Source organism: Micropterus salmoides, unplaced genomic scaffold (genome assembly GCF_014851395.1).
Source record: "Micropterus salmoides isolate LMB-PRFRI ecotype aquatic unplaced genomic scaffold, ASM1485139v1 Ms_hic_scaffold_2, whole genome shotgun sequence".
Lineage (NCBI taxonomy): Eukaryota > Metazoa > Chordata > Actinopteri > Centrarchiformes > Centrarchidae > Micropterus > Micropterus salmoides.
In genome coordinates, this window is record NW_024041150.1 from 53,622,750 (window position 1) to 53,641,403 (window position 18,654).

Genomic DNA, 18,654 nt, shown 5'->3' on the forward strand with positions numbered 1-18,654 from the left:
ACACCAGTCAGTATCAGTCCTTCCTCTGCCTCCTCATGCTCCTTCTTCTTCTCCTGCAGGTAACCCTACCTGGTAGAAAGAGGAGCAGCTGGTTTGTCTTAACCAGCAGCTGAGTTTACAACAATGTTCCAGATTTTAAGACTACAGACCAGTCTATGCTCCAGACTGACAGCTTTCAATTCAGCTTGTTACATTTGGCTAATTGTCAAGCTAACATTAGCTGTTCTTGTATAAAACATACAGAATGACAGACTGAGGACAGAGCAGCTAAAATGAACCCTTTCTACATGTTTACCCTACAAACGGGTGTATTGATAAAGTAATATATTTTTACTCGTGAAGGTTTTATTGGAAGGGCGGCACGGTGGTGCAGTGGTTAGCGCTGTCGCCTCACAGCAAGAAGGTCGTGTGGTCAAACCCCGGTTTGTTAGGTTTATTGGTAATTCTAAAATTGTCCTTAGGTGTGACTGTTTGTTTGTCCACGTGTGGCCCTGCAATGGACTGGCGTCCTGTCCAGTGTGTATCCCGCCCTTCACCCAATGTCAGCTGGGATAGGCTCCAGCCCCCCCGCGACCCTGTACGCAGGATAAGTGGTTGATGATTGATGGAAGGTTTTATTGTACATACTTACTGTAATGAGGGTAGGATTTTTGGGTTTTGAGAATTTTTGGAACCTTCCCTTTTAGAACCTGATATTGAACTATATCCCTAGTACAACCATGAGATCCAGGATCTACACTCTAAAAATCTAAAAACAGTAAAAAATGTTACCTCTGGCAACTTTAACATTTAACTAAAATCATGAGTGACTGTTGAGTTGAAGGCTAGCCAAAGTAAGCCGCAATCCTCAGCTAAAAATGTGCACACATGAGTTGGTTCTCCTGGTTGGGCCGTGAGTTTGTGTTGTAACGTCACAGTCATGATTTCCAAAAAAAGTCAAGGGCAACTGGACTTAGATAGATACTGGAAGACGTTTCGTCCCTCATCCAAGAGACTTCTTCAGTTCTGACTGGCAGGTCAGTGAATGTAGGTCTGAGGACAGCTGAATTAGTCCTCTAGAGTTCATTATAAATCACATCCTCTTTTTCACTGTGGCCAAACTGAATAATCATTTCTAAATTGCTGTTTAAAAACCCATTACATGCATTTATTTGATTCTGGTTTCACGTTGTATAACCTTTATTAAAAACTCATTTATTTGCTTTATTCACTTGTTTTTAACATTGAAGTGTAAATAAACATTTCCTTTATCATCAAGTCTGTGAATATTTCTTCGAAGCAGAAACTAAGGATCCATGTATTGGGGATTCACAACTCTTTTTCATTTCTCCTTTGATTGAAGGTGGTGTCCCAAAAGATGTTATGAGTGCAGATGTTCCATTTAAAGTAGTAATCCTGCTACAGACATCTATATTCATTCATTCTGTTTTTATTTGGTTTTATTTTATTGGTTTGGAATCTGTCTCCTCTGTTCAGACTGAAAGCAAAGCCAAATCTAGTCGATGCAAAGAGACGAAGTTTCGCTCCAGTTGGGTCCAGCTGAGGTGAAGACATGTCAGCTCAAGTTTTAATGTAAAAAATCCTCCTTTATCCTGAATGAACAATGACAAGAAAAAAACTGGTGCTCATCCAGGCGCTGCGTAAACTCTCCATGTAAAGGGCTGCAACATTTCTTCTCGCTCACGTTCAGTAGTGGTCATTACCACCCAAATGTCTTCTGTATGATATTGTTCGTTTCTACAGGCTCAGTCTGCTCCTGGTTTCATCTCACTTCTTTCACATTTCTACAAAAAGCTTTCACTGTGTGATGCACAATTTAGTTTTCAGTTATTTGCAAATTGACTTGTTGTGGTTTTGGGGTTCTGCTTTCATGTTTTCTGTAAGTTTCTTTGATCACGTCCTGTTTTGTGTTAGCATCTGTTCCATTTTTTGCAGTTATTTTAATATAGTGTTGTACTTGTATACAGTCAATTTCATTATGATAAAGACCTTCAAGAAACTTCAGGATGACACCTGCCTCCTCAGTTTGTATATGCAAAGCAGCGCTGCACTGAACAAGACCAGGTCAGGCAAGCCTGAGCCATTCAGAGTGCTAAAATAGTTCAATATAATCAAAAACTACATTGCATCCCAGAAAATAGAGCAGTGTGTCTGTGTGTGCATAAAAGTCTAATCCCTCATCTTCAGCTCTGAGTAGGCCTCTCTCTGGCTCAGCTCCCTGTGCTGCACCCTGACTCTGCTTGTACTGATTATACAGCTACATATGCTTGAGAAGAACATCAGTAATAAATATAACTAATAATAATTAATAATAATAATCCATTTTATAATTCTATCTAGGATAATTGCCTACTCAGCCCAGCACAGGCCCTGTTCCTGTCACTGTTTCTGGTTCCATTGTCCTTCTCCTGCTTCTCTTCCTCGTCCTTTTCCTACAGCTCTGCCTCCTCCTTTTTCCTTCTGCTGTTTATAATACATATAAATGTATAATATAGCATATATGTCTATACATAAATGCATTTAAATAATCTCAGGTTATAAGGCTGTGCTGGGTCCTGCCTCATCTGTGCCTGACACAGCTCCTTTCCATCAAAGAAGAAGTCGGGTAATTTGCCTCCTGTGCCCATTTCTTTTCCTAATTCTCATTTTGTTGACATTTTTACCTTGTTGGTTGTGCTTCTCACACAACCCTGGGCTTAGTTCATCCTCGACAACACCACGGACAGTATATTACTGGACGAAGCCACCCCACTGATTTGAATGGAGAGCGGTGAAGCCAGTTTTGGACCAATAAAATGCTAATCCATTGCTACTTCCTGGTGGCACCGGCGTCTACTGTGCATGATCGCACTGTAAAACCGTGCTTTGATGACGTAGAGCAACGGCAGAAACACAGTAATTCTGGTAGCTGCATTGTTTGTCTGACTCGGATCGTCACTGTTTAATCAGCCCACCTACGAGGCTCACCTGTCAAACAACAACAAAGCGTCACTGATGGCCGAATAGTTATTTTATCCAACTGACATAAAACAGAGATTCATGAGACTTTTTGTAATAACCTCCATCACAGAGGGCCCCTCTCTGCCCAACGGCCCCTGGGCTCAGTGGATAGGCGTTAACCAAGGAGCAGGTTCTGTTCGTGGTTAACTTGAGGTTACCCTGTAGGTGGACTACAGACCACATTTGTATTCAGTGGTAATGAGGAGAAGTAGGATATTATTACACACCACTTGATAAAATATGTTTAGATTTCATCAAGATTTGTTCCACAGCAGTTGCAGCTGTAATTAATTTATTCACTTTCAGACAACAAGCCCTGCAGCCTCTGTGATTTTAGAGAGGAGATCTTAATTAATTAACGGGACAATTTCTTAGATGTTGCTCATCTTTAAGTGTTTTCACATATTTAGATTGGAAATGGAAATATTTAAAATTGGAAAATGAAAGTAGTCCAACAGACCGAAATCCACACAGTTCCACCAGATTCTGTTCTGATCCAGAGCTGTTTACCGGTGGGAGGAGTTCACTCGAGCTTCACAGCCCGTCTGCTGCAGCGAGCCACCGAGTTGCTGCTGCTTCATATTTCTACAGACCGGACGAGACAGGAGGATGCTGGGAGAAAAGAGAGGCGGGAAGCTGAACTACCTGGTGAGGTCTGAAAATGAATCTGTGTCTGATAGATGATTCCAGCCGTCGTCGTACTTGAAACAAGTTAGCATAGCATCGCCCTGACTGAGCAGAACTCCATTTAGAAAACAAGCGTTTTAAAAGATGTTTGCTTGTCATCTTGAAGACAGACCTGACAGAGCAGGAATTCATATGTTCAACAAATCAGCATCATTTTGATCAGTTTATTGAAATGAAATCACAGCAAAATGTTTATTTTGGCTTCAAACCGCTGCAGGAAACCAGATTATTGAATTAGATCTGAGTGCATAAACAGCACTTTAATAACATAACATCTTTGAGTCCAACAGATTACTGTAAGCTTCTGATTTCCTCTGGTAACAGTTCATGACCTGTGTACTGGAACATAATGACTGCTAGTATATTGTGCTGGAGTCTACTGGTCCCTGGGTTGGTTTTACTATGTTGTCTGTTTTGTGTTGACTTGTACTGACTACAGATGAAAAACAGCCTTCTGGCTAAATCTGGCATATTTACTGAAATGTTTCAGCTTCAATGAAAAATCCAGCTTTATCTTTGAGGAATGAACAGAGAGACGAGAAAAACCAGAACCTGGAGGAAAGAGACTAAAGAAGTGGAGTTTCTGCTGAGTTCTGAGATCAACGTCTGAAGGACTCGGTACGCTTCAAACAAACTAGATCACGTGACGTCTGTTTATACCTGCTCCAAATGTCAACGCTGGAAGACAAAGATCACAGAGTCCAGATGTTTCAGAGGCCTGAACCAGGTCCACTGGAGGCCTCTGGGTTTAACTGCTGTGCTTTGATCCAGTGTGTAGTGAGGAGGAAGAGGCGCTGAATAAACAGGGACTACAAAAACACTACAGACCACATTTGTGTTCAGGCTGAACAAACCTTTGTTCTTGTGAAAGTCTGACTGAATCAAATCTTATTGTGTCTTCATTCTCTGAGTCCATTTTAACAGCTGGCTGCTTTCTGTTCTGTCACTAAATGTGTTGCTTTCTGTTTAACTTGCATCCTGCCAGGGTTGGTGCTGGAATAATCTGAGCTGGACACTTGAGACTTGGACTCGAGTCCTTTTCAATGTTCTCATTAAAGGAGTCGACACAAAGAGAAGCTTTGACTCTTCGTTTGAAACTGGACCTTCAATCAACTGTTTCCTTTCAACAAGATTTGTTGTGGCTTCAGAAAATGTGGCAAATTGTGACGGGTCCAAAATCTAAAGACAGCAGCTTCCAGCATCTTCTAAATCCTGCTGCTGTAGAAAGTTCTGACATGTGGTTTAACTTGACTCTTAACTTCCTGTCAGTGGTTCTGATTTCCTGCAGCTGCTGACTTCTCTGTGTCTGTAGAAATAAAGTTTGTTTGACTGCACGCATTAGAACGAGCCACAAATATCCAGAGAGCCGCAGCTGTTATCCAGCCGCTGGGAGGTTCACAGGAAACACGCCCGTTCAAGCCATGTGACATCACGCTGACCTCACTCTGACATCACTGATCAGCAGGAATCAATAGTGAGTGTGTAGACTGTGTGTGAGAGTCAGTAGGAGGAGTCAGAGTGAAGAAGAAGCTGACAAAGCGTCCTCCTGTCTTCATCCGTCCTCCATCAGCTGCTTCACCTCCATTTTCTCTCTGATCCAGAGTCAGATCGGATCAATGATCAAAGATCAAACAGATTGATCGGCCATCAGAGGAGTTGGATCAGCGGAGCTGCTTCTGTTCCTGCTTCTCTCTGCAGAGGAGACAGAGGACAGTCAGACAGAGACAAACACAGAGACTCTGACCTCAGTCTGCATACTGACCTTTGACCCTGAGATAAACTGATTTCTCTCTCCAGATGGTTTTGTGGTGGACTCTGCACCTGTATCTTCCTCCATCTCTGTCTGTGGGGGATTTCAGGGTCAGACTGAGGTCTCCAGTTCTCAGCAGATCTTCCTTCATCTCTGTTCGGTCTCTGTAATCCTGGTCCTGTTGGTCAGGCTGGTCAGAGCCGTTCTGATACACGTGGACCTTCTCATAGGGTTCAAAGTGGATCCACTTCACCTCAGCGTCCTGAGGCAGGTTCTCTGTGGTCTTGAAGGGCAGCAGGACAGACTCCGCCCCCTCCTCCACCTCCACCTGACAGACTGAGAGGACAACAAAGCAGAACATGAGCTGCACAGACAGCAGCAGCAGTTTGAATAACTTTATTGACAGAAGCAGATGAGAGCAGCAGCTAACAGGGGACAGAAACACAGGAAGCTGTTGGAGATGATCAGAGTCTTGATGCTGCTGGGATTGTTTTGTCCATGTGCTGCTTCACAGTAATGTCTCCTGTCAGTGTTGAGCTGCTGGACTTTTACATTTCTGGATCTAAAGCTGAACTTTGAAGAGAAGAAGCTTTCAAATGTTTTCATCTCTGTTCTGTAAATGAATCTCAGCTCCACATGTTCAACATCAGTCCAGAACAGCGAGACACACAAACATCTGATCTGGATCTGATCCCAAACTGCTCTTCCTGCTTCATCAATATTTGGCCTTTTCTTCTGCCGACTCTGAGCCCACTTTTCTTTCCAAACGGCTTCAACATGATGTGAAGAGAACTGAGCATCAATCTTTCATTGATCCAAACTATTAAAGCTGCATTTCTTTGTTCTGAGTGATCAACACATTTGGTTTCTTTCAGCTTTCTTCTTGATCAATACTGGAAATCAATAACTTATTGATCTCATTCTTTCCATCCATGGAAATGATCTCCTGGATTATTCTGGTTTCCTGTTTTGATGTCATTTCCTCTTTTGATTGATACATTGGGAAAGTGAAATGTTGTAGCTGATCAATATGTGTCAGATGTTTGACTGTTAATCTCTGTGGACTTGCTCAGTGATCAGAGCCTTCATGTTCAATAAGTGGCTCTGACCTCTGACCTGTATCTACAGCACTGACCTTTGACCTCAAGCATCACTTTTTTCTTCATTAGGACGTTTTCCTTCTTGCTGTAGACGGTGCAGGTGTAGGTCTTACTGTCTCTGTCTGTGGGGTATTTCAGGGTCAGACTGAGGCTCTGGTTCTCAGCAGGTTGCTCTTCAGCTCTGTTTGGTTTCTGTAAAGTTTGAACTGTTCTTCAAGCTGGTCAGAGCCGTTCTGATACACGTGGAGCTTCCTGTTTTTCTGTCCGTCCACTCCACTGTGACGTCTTCAGGCAGGTGAACTGCGGTTTTGCAGGGCAGCAGGACAGACTCCACCCCTGTATCCACCTCCACCTGGTAGACTGAGAGGACAACAAAGCACAACATCAGCTGTACAGACAGCAGCAGGAACTCTGAAATATGTAGAGTGGTAAAGTATGTAAATATTGTAGTATTTTTATATATTTGCAGTATTACAGTGAAAACTGCAGTATTAAGTTCTGCTAATGCAAATCCAAAGAAGGTTAAAGTCAAGGGAAACTGGACTTGGTTGAATATACTAGAAGACGTTTCGTCCCTCATCCGAGAGACTTCTTCAGTTCTGACTGACTGGTAGGGAAACTCAGCTATTTAACCTCTGTGGGATTGTTAGCTAGGATCGTCGATACTGCAGGTTCGTTAGCGTCCATGGCTGTTGTAACTACAGTCGTTATGGTGGGTTAGAACCACCTGTGGCCAAGTCTGAACAACCATTGTTGGTATCTTCACCTGAGTCCAGTAGTTTACGTTTGTTGAGTTTCCTAGGAAGTGATGAAAGGACAGCATTGTAAGTGGGTGATAAGTGGTGGCGTAGACCCCCTCCTCTGTTCAACAACATGTTTTTTTTTGCCAGTAGATCAGGTACTTGTACTCTGTTGCCCATCGTTACTTCTCCATATCAGGCAAATCTTTCAGGTCAATATTCAGTGTTGAAAAAGGCATCAGAGCAGAACTATTTAATTGCTACTCCCAGTCGTAGATCGTCAACTCAGCTCTGTCAAGTCAACTTACTAAAATTATACTATTCTCATGTCAGCAGTCAGTTGAAACACAGCTTTCTGGTGTTCAATCAGCTGCTTATCTGTGTCAGAATCCCATTATGCAATGGCAGTTCAAGGGGAAGAGATTTGTTAAGGGGTAGGGGGTGGTGATGACGCCGTGGATAAGATACATGCTTTTGGTCTGAGAGATCCAGGTTCAATCCTCACTTTGACACGTCCACCACTGTGTCCCTGAGCAAGACAGTTAACCCCTAGTTGCTCCAGAGGAGTGCAACCTCTGACTGTCATGATTCTGTCTGTGTCTTGTTTGGGAGTCTGAGTTTAGTTCCATGTCCTTAGTTTAGATTAATTAGTTAGTTAATTCCTGGTCCTTGTTTGTATTGTGATTTGGTCTGCTCTGTATTCTGTGTCTTAGCTCCTCATTCTGTGTCTCGGTTTATGTCTTAGTGTTTTTGGTTCTGTCCTGTGTTCAATATCAGTTATATAGTCTGTTGTATTTTGGGGTTCACTCATGTCCGTCTGTCTTGTCTGTCGTCTAGTGTTCAGTAACCCTTGTCATGTCTGTTACCAAAATGATCCCCTCTGCATGTCTGTCTCTGTCTTCCCCTGCTCTCTCTCTCTCTCCCTGCCTCGTTAGTCTCATGTGTGTATATATACCTGGTGTTTCTGTCTTGTCCTCGTCGGATCATTGTACCCTGAGTTGCAGTGTGTGTTTCTTGTGTCATCAGCCTCACTCGTCGTGTCTCCCTGTTTCCCTGCTCATTTTGGATTTCTGTTGGACAACCTTTGTTTTTGGACTCTGTCATCAGCCACTCAGTTGTAAGTGTGCTCACCTTTTGTTTCAATTAAAACCCTTCACTGAACTGCACCTGCTAGCCTTCGTGTCCTGCGTTCCTCCTCCAACCTGCTTCACCACACCACTTATCGTACAACAATTGTAAGTCGCTTTGGATAAAACGCATCAGCTAAAAGAATAACTGTAATGTAGTTAGACCCATTTGAAGCAGTGCTGTATGGTCTGTTTAAGAACTCAGTCTATGCGAGTCTGGATGGCTTTTTAAGCCATTTAGAGGATTTTAGCTGACCTGATCAAGCAATTTTCATATCTGTTTTGGTGATACCCCTACCCGCTTAACAGGGAAGGGGGTCTACGCCACCACTTGTCCCCCACTTACAATGCTGTTCTTCATCACTTCCCCGGACACATTCACACAACATTCACTTTTGGCCTCAGGTGAAATGCTGGTCGTTCAGACTCGGCCTCAGGTGACTTCGTCATGGTCCAAAGACTATACAACATCCAGGAGCACTATTGAACCAGTGGTATTGATCTTGAACAACGACCCTACGAACACTAGAAGCAAATCAATAAACCTGAATTTACTTTACCACATAACTATAGTTATGTGTTGTTTAGTGTAGAAAATGTGTAGCAGTAGTGACATACCTGACATGAAATACTGCCAGAAATGTACCAAAAGTCCCACAGCAACAGTAAGACCAAGAACCAGGAGAACCAGGAGAACCAGGAGAACTTTGGCCCAGGATGGAAATCGTTCTGTGGGAAACAGAAACATAAAGAACATGACCTCTGACCTCTGACCTGTATCTACAGCAGCTGTTAGGGTTTGTTGCTGACCTTTGACTTGCAGCTGTATCTCTCTCACTCTCCGTTGATCTCCTAACGCTCTGACGGTGCAGGTGTAGCTGCCGCTGTCAGAGAGCTGGAGTTTTTTCAGCTTGAGGCTGAGGTCTCCAGTTTCCAGAGCGTCAGTCATCATGGATGTTCGGCCGCTGTAAAGCTGGTTTTGGTCTTTAAGTTCATCACCAACCTGCTGACGCTGGTGGACAGTTTGAGGATCGAGATCGTAGCGGCTCCACACCACTGTGGGATCTTGCAGGTCAAAAGTATGATACTCACAGGGCAGCAGAACAACCTCCTCCCCCTCATACAGCTCCACAGCTGAGGCATGCTGGGAAACTGTGAGGTCACACAGACAGAGAGGTTCAATCACAGCAGCCTTATTTCATGTGACCCAGAAATCAACCTGGTTCTGTCTGTGATTGGACGCTGCAGCTGACAAATAACAGAAGCACCTCAGCTGTCATGTTGCTCTCACTGTTTAGATGGACTTTGTTTTCTGATTTAACATTGTGTTAACTGTCTGAACTCTTCTTTCCTCACATCTCTTCATCACATCTTCAGAGGGAGCCACTAATACTCAGGGAAAAGACAGAACTGATGGACACGTGGAGACACTTCATACAGACCGAGTGTTTGCACAGAAATCCAAGCTTAGCTTTGGACCATCTGGGCCGCTTTGTTTCCATCTTAAAGAAATGCTGTTCAGATGTTGAATGACTGGAACAAAGTGAGCGTCCCTCCTCTGCAGTGTGTGCAGCCGGTAACTGAGCTGCTGAAGCTCGACTCAAACTTTGTCTGAATGAAGCCCAACATTTACATCCACATGTGATGCTGCTGTCAGCAGAGGATCAGTATTACTGTTGGTGATATATAATCCTGAATCTGACTGGACCGTCTTCTACATTCATGAGGATTAAAAGAAACATTAAAACATGCTGCCTTTAATATGTGCTCATGTTGTTATTTGAAGAAAAATAGTCTTGGAGATGAAGCAGCCTGATGATGTTAAGATAAAAGAAACACAGATTAACCCCTTGACGCCGACTGTCGCGAATTCGCATCATACCTCTTCCTTGCAGACTGCAAGCCAAATAGCACATGGATTCCCCCAATGCCTGTTGGTGCATATTTGATACGAACCTAGGAACCTTTTGCAAGCCCTGGTTTCTCATTTATGCTGTTGTCGCTAATTTGCATCATACCTACACATACCTGAATTTATGTTCTAAAGACAAATTAACAATCTTCGCTTAATTTACCATCAGCTTGAAAACAAATGAAAACAAAAATTATTTTTCGATCGTAAAAACTTCAGGCGTTAAGGGGTTAAAGACGTGACATTGGACTGAGGTGATGATCAGATCAGAGGGAGGAAGGTTATCTTAATTCACTGTTTTTATTTTATATTCTCTGCATTGGCTACCTTTTACTTTAGAATTAATTTTAAGATCCTTTTATTAGTTTTTTTAATGGTCTTTGTCCTGAATATTTATCAGATCTGCTTTATTTTATGAACCTTCTAAGCCCTCAGGTCCTCTGCTAAATCGTCTCAGGTAACCTCATATTTAGAGATAGTTGTATGTTTTTATGGAGGCTTACTTATTGTGTACTGTGTGCACTGGTTACATTTTGTTTTATTTTTGTGTGGGTATCTTTTGTGTATTTGTGGTGTTATTCTGATGTATGTATGTTTTATCTTGTGCCCTGACTGCAAATCAGGTTTCTCACTTGGGATAATAATAAATGAACTTAACTGAACTGGTAGTGGCCTGTTAATTATCCCTAAAGTCCAGACGAAAACTCACAGTGAGGCGTCCCTTTTATTTTTATTCCTGAGGACCTGAGGGCAGCAGAGAATGTTGATATTTTTACAAACATACAACCACAGTGCACAACCACAGTGGTGAGCACTGTCACCTCACAGCAAGAAGGTCGTGGGTTTTAACCTTCTAGAAAATACTAAAAATACAATCAATAATACACCACATGTTACAATAATAATTGTATAATTATTATAATATTTAACATATTGTTGATGAAAGTCAACATATAGGGAAACGCTGCATTAATTCATTAGTTCAAGGTGTGACATGCAGATTTGGTAAACATGAGCTGCTTTTATGATAGACCTTTTGCATGAGCTAACTTTTTTGCATGTTTACAATCACATCACTGGTTCACTCTATGTGACAAATGAAGCAAGTTGTGTAATGATCTGTGATGCAGGGTTTCTTCCTAGAAATGTCTGCTTTAATAAATTATTATTTAAGACATGCTACAAGACTTTATCTTATATAGATCTTGTATGAAAAGTGATACTCAAATAAGGATTGATTGATTGATGAAAGTGATTGTGATCAGCTGAAACTGTGAGTTTGTCAGCTCAGAGTTCAGGTTCAGACTTTGTTAAAGCAGCTCTCTGGAATGAGTCCAGATCACCACAGATCTCTTCTGAGGAAAGAGGAGGAGCTTCAGCTTCTGCATGTTTGTCAGAGCTGTTGGTCCAGTTTCTGTCTCAGACTGACAGACAGAAAGCTGAACCTTCAGTCCTGTTGATTATCTGCACAAGAACTAAACTTCTTTATCAATCTCTAAATGACTGAAGCCGTCAGGAAACACAAGCATTCTTGTTACGCTCGAAGCAATCATTTATTTGTGTAACACCAGTAAGTATGAAAATGTGGTTGCTCGCCATCCTCTGTGGTTGGTGTGGCGATTGTGCAGTATTTCAGTTTTGGAGTTATCGCGCCTAGTTAAGATGAAAGAAACAGATTAAAGAGGTGACGTTGGACTGAGGTGATGATCAGATCAGAGGGAGGAATGTTATCTTACCGTGCACGAGGATCACAAACACCACAAACATCTTCATCTTCCTGTAGAAACTCCAACAAGCACAAAGTTAATCAGCTTCTCACTAAATTAAGTCTTCAGAAACCCAGTGAGGACATCAGTTCACAGCCAGCTGTCCCTTTCCTCCTCCTGATAATCTACTGACTCTGTGAGGAGAAAACTGGAGTTTCACTTTAAACTGTTTCCACTGAAGCAGCTGTTGGAATGTGAAGAAACAGGCTGAGCAGCTTTCACACAAACATTATTGTGACAGACAGGTGTGGCTGCTGAGCTAACTGCTAACACACCTGCTAGCAGCTAGCATGCTGCTGTTAGGCCCCTCCTCCTCACCCACCACCTGGACACCTCTGTCCGTCCTGGAGGGGGACGTTAACAGACTTTCCAGGAGACAGAATGGTCCAACTCAGACTCTCCTCCACCCTGAAGCTCTATGCTGAGCAGCTGTCTCTGATGTCTCAGACGTCTTTACCTCCTCACTGCCAATATTTGCTTAGAAGGAGCATCCTGGCACTGGTTCAATGTACATTTGTCTAATGCAGAGTCAACAAACTCGAGGAGGAACTGTACATGAGTGTATTAAATAAAGAGTATAATGTTTAGTTAATGTTACAGGTCCCAGGGATATATAACCTGTATGAAAGCAGGTGATACAGGAGCAGTGAAGATAAGGTGCATTTGTGTTTCGTTACAACTCAAAATCATGTAAACACAACAATCTTCTCACTCTGGTCAGTTACTGTTACTGTGACAAACACATTTTCCTTGACTTTCACATTCAATAAACATCTTTAGTAATTTAAATACCTTTTCTTCTTATAGCATGTAACTGCTTTCTAATATAACTTGACCATGTACTATGCTGTGTCAACATTGACAATAAACGTCTGTAATAATTACAGTCCACTGAAATGTTTTGACTAGAAAATGCTTATGTTACATATTTTAACCACATATTTATAAGAAAACAAACGTCAATATTCAAGTTGGCAAGGTGTGTTTGAACATAGTGCATATTACTTATAAACATCTTATCAAACAAACATCTGAAACATCTTCACTGTACAGGAGCCGTCACAATACTTTCCCACCATAAACTTTACAGATCTGGTATTTGTAGCACCAACATGGTATCATCCCTGCAAAACTTCAACAGGGCAAACTTACTTCCTGTTTTTACACATGTCAAAAATCATTGTACCCATTCTAAACATAAAACAAACTATCATGATAATAATGCCTGATGTTATAAACTAACGTGACCATGACCGTTCCGCCTAACTGAAACCCACAGAAAACTGTATACCTCACTCTGTTAGCACAAAGACAATTCTTTCTCTCTTTAAACTGACACACAAATGTATGCAACCCCTAATAATTAACCTGATAATTTTCTCTATACCTTAGGTGTGCCACACGCTCCCCAACAACAAAAGTGGCACCTGACACTTACTTTAAATCAGAAGTTTCATGTCAAAATATTATGAACACAGGAGTCTTTAAAATGTTCAAAACCTTCACTCATTCAGAATGTCTGCCCCTGCGGATAGACTGTGTGTGCTGTGACTTATCAGTACCCAAAGATAGTATAAGCAAGTGGCAAATGGGGACAGTGAACAATGGTCGGGTATTGGAATGATTGATGAGTAAGTACGATTTGACCTGGTCGTCTCTCCCTTGTCGACCGTCTCAGTAGAACTGGGGTGTTAGGTTGGGAGCCCTGCACCTGCTCCACATGATGCGGCAATTCTACCTCCTTGTCAGTCTGCGATACTGTACGGCTGTCTGCTTGCTGTTCTCATCTGGTTCGATGGATGTCCTGCTCTTCCTCAAGCTGCATTTCACTCTCATCTGGTGAGAGTCCTTCGTCCTCTTGCCCCATTGTCATTCCATCTCCCTGTTGCACACGGTCAGTGTCATGTAATGTTTGTGTCTGTCTTTTTCTGCCTTTCTCCATGTTCACCAACTGACTCAGGTGAACATCCCCCCTGTGGTGGGCCCCTTTGGCCAATGTTTTTTGGGCCGGTTCATATTAGACTCTGACTGATTTCTTGGGAGTCTGAGTAAACCTTCTCTCAGAGGCAGCCTGTACTTGACTCAGCCTGGCGGTGTCCTCAACCAGTAACCTCCTGCTGACTCATCATCCGAGTCAGATGTCTCACAGCACTTATAGATTTATCTCTCACATCCTTTTTTTTCACCGGAGGGTTTCCTTACCTTCATGTAGTTTTTGAGGATGGTCTGGTAGGCTAAAGTTGGAATTCCATTGGCAAATCATTTACCAGCAACAGTAGGTTCCTGTGCAGAGTTCTGGGTTTCCCTTTGTTATCACTTTCTGGATGGATGACATAGAGTGGATTATCTGAAACGTGTTCCTTTACCACATATATTCTCGTCTCCCAGTCCGTACGTAGTTTACCAGGCCCAAACCACTCTCCAACATTCCTCACCAGCATTGTATCTCCTGGCTTTAGGATCACTTATCTCACCTTCTGATCATAATAGGACTTGCTCTTTGCACTAGATGACAGGCTATTATTGTTGGCAATGTGATACGCTTCTGTCATCCTTTTACGCCACTTCTCAGCATATTCTTTAGATGTCAATGGGTCTGTATCCTCCGACAGGCCAAACAGGAGATGTTCTTTCCAGGCCTCTTTCTCTTCGTCCGTCAGCGCACCTAACATGTGTAACAATGTACTTTTGAACCGCCCTGCTGGATTACCTTGGGGGTGGTATGGAGATGTTCGGGAATGACCAACCAAGTTCGAAAAAGCTCATTCTCAAACTGGTGTCCTTGGTCATGGTGAAGTTTGTTTGGGAATCCAAAACAAGATCAAAGTCATTGTAAATCCGCTCTGCTGCCATCAGTCCGGATTTATTTTTGGTCTTATAGGCTTGAGCAAACTTGGTGAAATGGTCGATTATCACCAAGATGTACTCATAGCCCCCTTTGCTCCTCTCCAGATGAAAGTAATCTATACAGACAAGTTCCAGGAGTGAGTCAGACTTCAGGCTGCTCATGGGTGCATGCACATGAATTGTGTTTTTTTCTGTTTAATGTACCAGCATTTCTTAGTCACATAATCCTCAATATCTAAGGTGCCTCAAGACAATAGACTGGTATTTGATAGGTAGGACTAGCTGTTTTCTCTCTGGTGTCTGTTAAGACAGGATTCCATCCTCCTGGTGTAGCCGGCTCCACTCATGTAGAAGCTTGTAAGCAGTTCCCTTCACTGACTTCTGGGTATCCTCAGTAAGCTTATACTTCACCTCTTTCAGTTTCATAATCTCTCCGATTGTAGGGACCTCCTTTTGGGCTTGAACCAATTTGTCATGGATTATTTCATGTAGAGCTGGGCTGCTTGACTCCCTTCCCAAGCTGCATTTACCACATTCTGCGACAACTCCTCTGTGCATGTTGGCATGCATTGGTTGATATCAAGAGGGACACGGGACAGTGTATCCGCGTCAGTATTTACTCTCCCTGGCCTAAATAGATGTCTGTGGAAGTCTGACAGCTCTCCCACCCAATGGTGACCAACTGCATTGAGTTTGGCTGTGCTCATTACGTTTGTAAGTAGGTTGTTATCTGTGTAGATGGTAAAGTGTGAAGCATAGTAGAGACAATCCCTACATTTCTCACACACTGCCCACTTTATAGCAAGAAACTCTAACTTGTCGCTATGCCAGTGATTGTTCCGTTCTGCCTGTGTCAGGGTTCTTGACCTATAGCCAATGACTCGTAAGTTTCCATCCTGCTGCTGGTAGAGGACAGCCCGCTGGGTATGCCAGAAATGGAGGATGAGTCAACAAGTCAATCAGTTCCTCAAGTACACCTTGATCCTCCTCAATCCACTCTATAGGTTCCCTAGATGACAACTGGGGGCCTTTGGTTTTACTCTGACAGGAGTGGACTGGTGCCAGCACAGAGTCAAGGTCTTTGGGGTCAACTCGGATACCATCAGCGGAGACACCTACATAGCGGACTTCTCCTTTAAACATTTCACACTTCTCCGGTCGCAGTTTCACTCCTTGACATTGTAATGTTTGGAGCATTTTGCGGATCACTTTTACATGATTCACATTTATATTTATTCATTTAGCTGATGCCTATATGCTTTTTTACATGTCAGAGGTCGCACGCCTCTGGAGCAACAAGGGGTTAAGTGTCTTGCTCATGGGTCACAGATTGAACCCGGATCTCTCACACCAAACAAAACCCTGGTGGTAAGCTTTGCCCTGGTCAAGGATGCTGAACCAAGAATAATTCCCTAAGGTGTCGAGCAAGTCCTGTATTTGAGGCAGTGGGTGTCTATCTGGTACTGTTTTCTGATTTAACAGAATCACACACACACACAGGGGGCAGAATAGGTGGACTTACATTTAACTTTACTTACATTTATCCAAACTTTCACCAGGACGTCCTGAATGTACTCTTTGTCATTTTCATCTCTGGCGAAAGTATTGGCCTCCTCATGCAGCATTCTCTAAGCAACTTCTTGTTGGTCCTCATCCAAATGACTGGCGGGTGCCACACAGAGCTGGATCAGCACATTGAGAGTTGACCTCATTGACTGTTGCAGTTAATGCTGGTTCGTTGGAAGGGTCAGCCTGCACGAGTCTCTCACCTTCTCTCAGAAGGTGCCCAAGGCCATCTTCTGTGGTAAGGTGACATCATGCCCAGTGTTGTTGCCAACTGCAATGGTGACTGCTTCGCAGGGTTCTGTATCTTCAACAAACCTGATCCTATGTCCAGCTGCTCAATTGGCTGGCTCCCTTCTTCTGTTTCAAACAACACCAGGTGGTCAGAACGGTTCATGTTTGACCATGTCCTTTGCCCCGGTTCTTCAGCATCCTTGCAGCATGCTTGATTCTGCTGTCTGAATAAAGCTTACAATTGCTTCTGCTTTCTCACTTGGAACATTCAAACAGCTGTTTTGTCTGTAGGTTTGCGTCATTGCACATTTCTGGTTTGGAGACCAGCGTCAGCTGCTGTCAGCTCGCGTAGTGTGTGACCCCCTCTCACCGATCAGTCACGTAGTGTGAACACCACAACAACTTCTAGACTCCTGTCACAAGATGGCAGGTTGTGTAGTGTGAACGGCCATCGGCCGACGCTGAAAGTTGTGTAGTCTGCACGAGCAGTGTTGAGAATTTATTTGAGAGAACATATTATTTGTAAGGAGATATAAGTTAACATTTATATTCATAATCTGTTAAATATGTAGTTAAAGGGAGAACTGCATTTCATTTCATTTCATTTGGAGTTACATTAAAAAGGGGACTTCATTACCCAGGAGGCTCTAGAAAAAGGAATACGTGAGGTGATGACGTCAGTTGTGTGGCCGGAAGCAATGCTGTAACTCTTGTTTAACACACGCTATATGTATGTTTTTTGGCCTTTTGTTTACTCACTAAAGAACGTCTTAATGGGATTAACAGTCTCGCTTCTGAGACTTTTCCAAGTTCATCTACTGACATTTGAGACTGATCATTAAAGTAGCCCATGTGAACACTGAGTTTTCAACTCGAGTGTGGAGCTTCATCACAGTGCCCACCTGCTACCAAGTCATTTAATACCAAGTTTACAGGACCACTGCCTTAGTTGCGGCTGCCGGAGCCATTCTAGTCTGTGCTCACACCAGAAGCGCTGTAGTATGTCCCAGAAGTGTCTCCCGCTCCGCTGCAGAGAGAAGCAACCAGTGTATTTTTGCATGGCTTCTGTCAAGCAGCACAGAGCAGATGAACCGGGCAGGAAGTCAGACATAAAACACAGGGAATCTGGTCAATTTTCAAAATAAAATACCCTGTGCAGACTCCCGATTGTGTATCAACAATAAATACAGTTAAATCAGACAAAAAAGAAACAATTTAACTAGATAGCCTAATTAATCATAGTAGAAGTACATAATGCAAGCACTAATCACCAAATTAACACAATCTAAATCAAAATCACACAGGCAAAACGCTCTGATTCTGAAATGCTCCTTGTGGGATGACAGAACTAATGCGGGCCACACTGAAGAAGGAAGTAGAATCACAAAAAACAAGTTATTAACGTTGTGCAGGCTGCACACTCTGCTGCTGAAATGTTGAGGGGCTTCTAGTGGAAGTTGAAGCCAGTCAGAGGATGGAACTAAACTACGGTTCACACGCAGCCTGTGTGAGTCTGGGGTGATAAGCCCATTTTCCACAGTACTAGCTCGACTCGGCTTGACTCGACTCGACTTGCCTTTGTTTGGTTTTCCATTGTGGAAAAGTTGTACCTGTACCTCCTCCCTGGTACTTTTTTTGGTATCGCCTCCATTGAGGTTCCAAGCGAGCTGAGGGATACTAAAATGTGACGTGACGAGACGGCAGACTGCTGATTGGTCATTTAGAATCATCACTATTCACTGTATCATCATTGCGTACACCAGACAGAGGCCAACAACAGAAAGTTTTATATTTTACAGTGTTCGTATGCAAATTCATCACTAAATCCACTTCTGAGAAGTTTTGAGGTGAGAAATCAGCTGTGTAGATTTCGAATAGTGACAGTTTCATGAAAAGTGATGGCGGAACAAAAATGTGCATGAAATGTT

At 42.9% G+C, this 18,654-nt stretch overlaps 1 protein-coding gene and 1 pseudogene across 1 annotated transcript; one reads left to right on the plus strand and one right to left on the minus strand.

Moving 5' to 3' along the window:
* The window catches only part of LOC119912628, a 337,535-nt pseudogene that overhangs the window by 276,922 nt on the left and 41,959 nt on the right, over positions 1–18,654 (plus strand).
* Positions 3,837–12,422, minus strand: LOC119912710. The gene is made up of 6 exons (XM_038732001.1): positions 12,053–12,422; positions 9,215–9,556; positions 9,023–9,133; positions 6,573–6,897; positions 5,450–5,773; positions 3,837–5,379 (listed from the first exon to the last, which is right to left on the minus strand). Exons 1-4 carry the CDS (start codon positions 12,087–12,089, stop codon positions 6,713–6,715), a joined length of 675 nt encoding a protein of 224 aa, XP_038587929.1. The 5' UTR covers positions 12,090–12,422; the 3' UTR covers positions 3,837–5,379; positions 5,450–5,773; positions 6,573–6,712.

Excerpts from the sequence above, each read along its gene's own strand:
- LOC119912710 (XM_038732001.1), bottom strand. The coding sequence starts at position 12,089 with ATGAAGATGTTTGTGGTGTTTGTGATCCTCGTGCACG. Across the intron at positions 9,557-12,052 it reads GTTTGTGATCCTCGTGCACG|TTTCCCAGCATGCCTCAGCT; the intron begins GTAAGATAACAT and ends GTGACCTCACAG. Across the intron at positions 9,134-9,214 it reads GATACAGCTGCAAGTCAAAG|AACGATTTCCATCCTGGGCC; the intron begins GTCAGCAACAAA and ends TGTTTCCCACAG.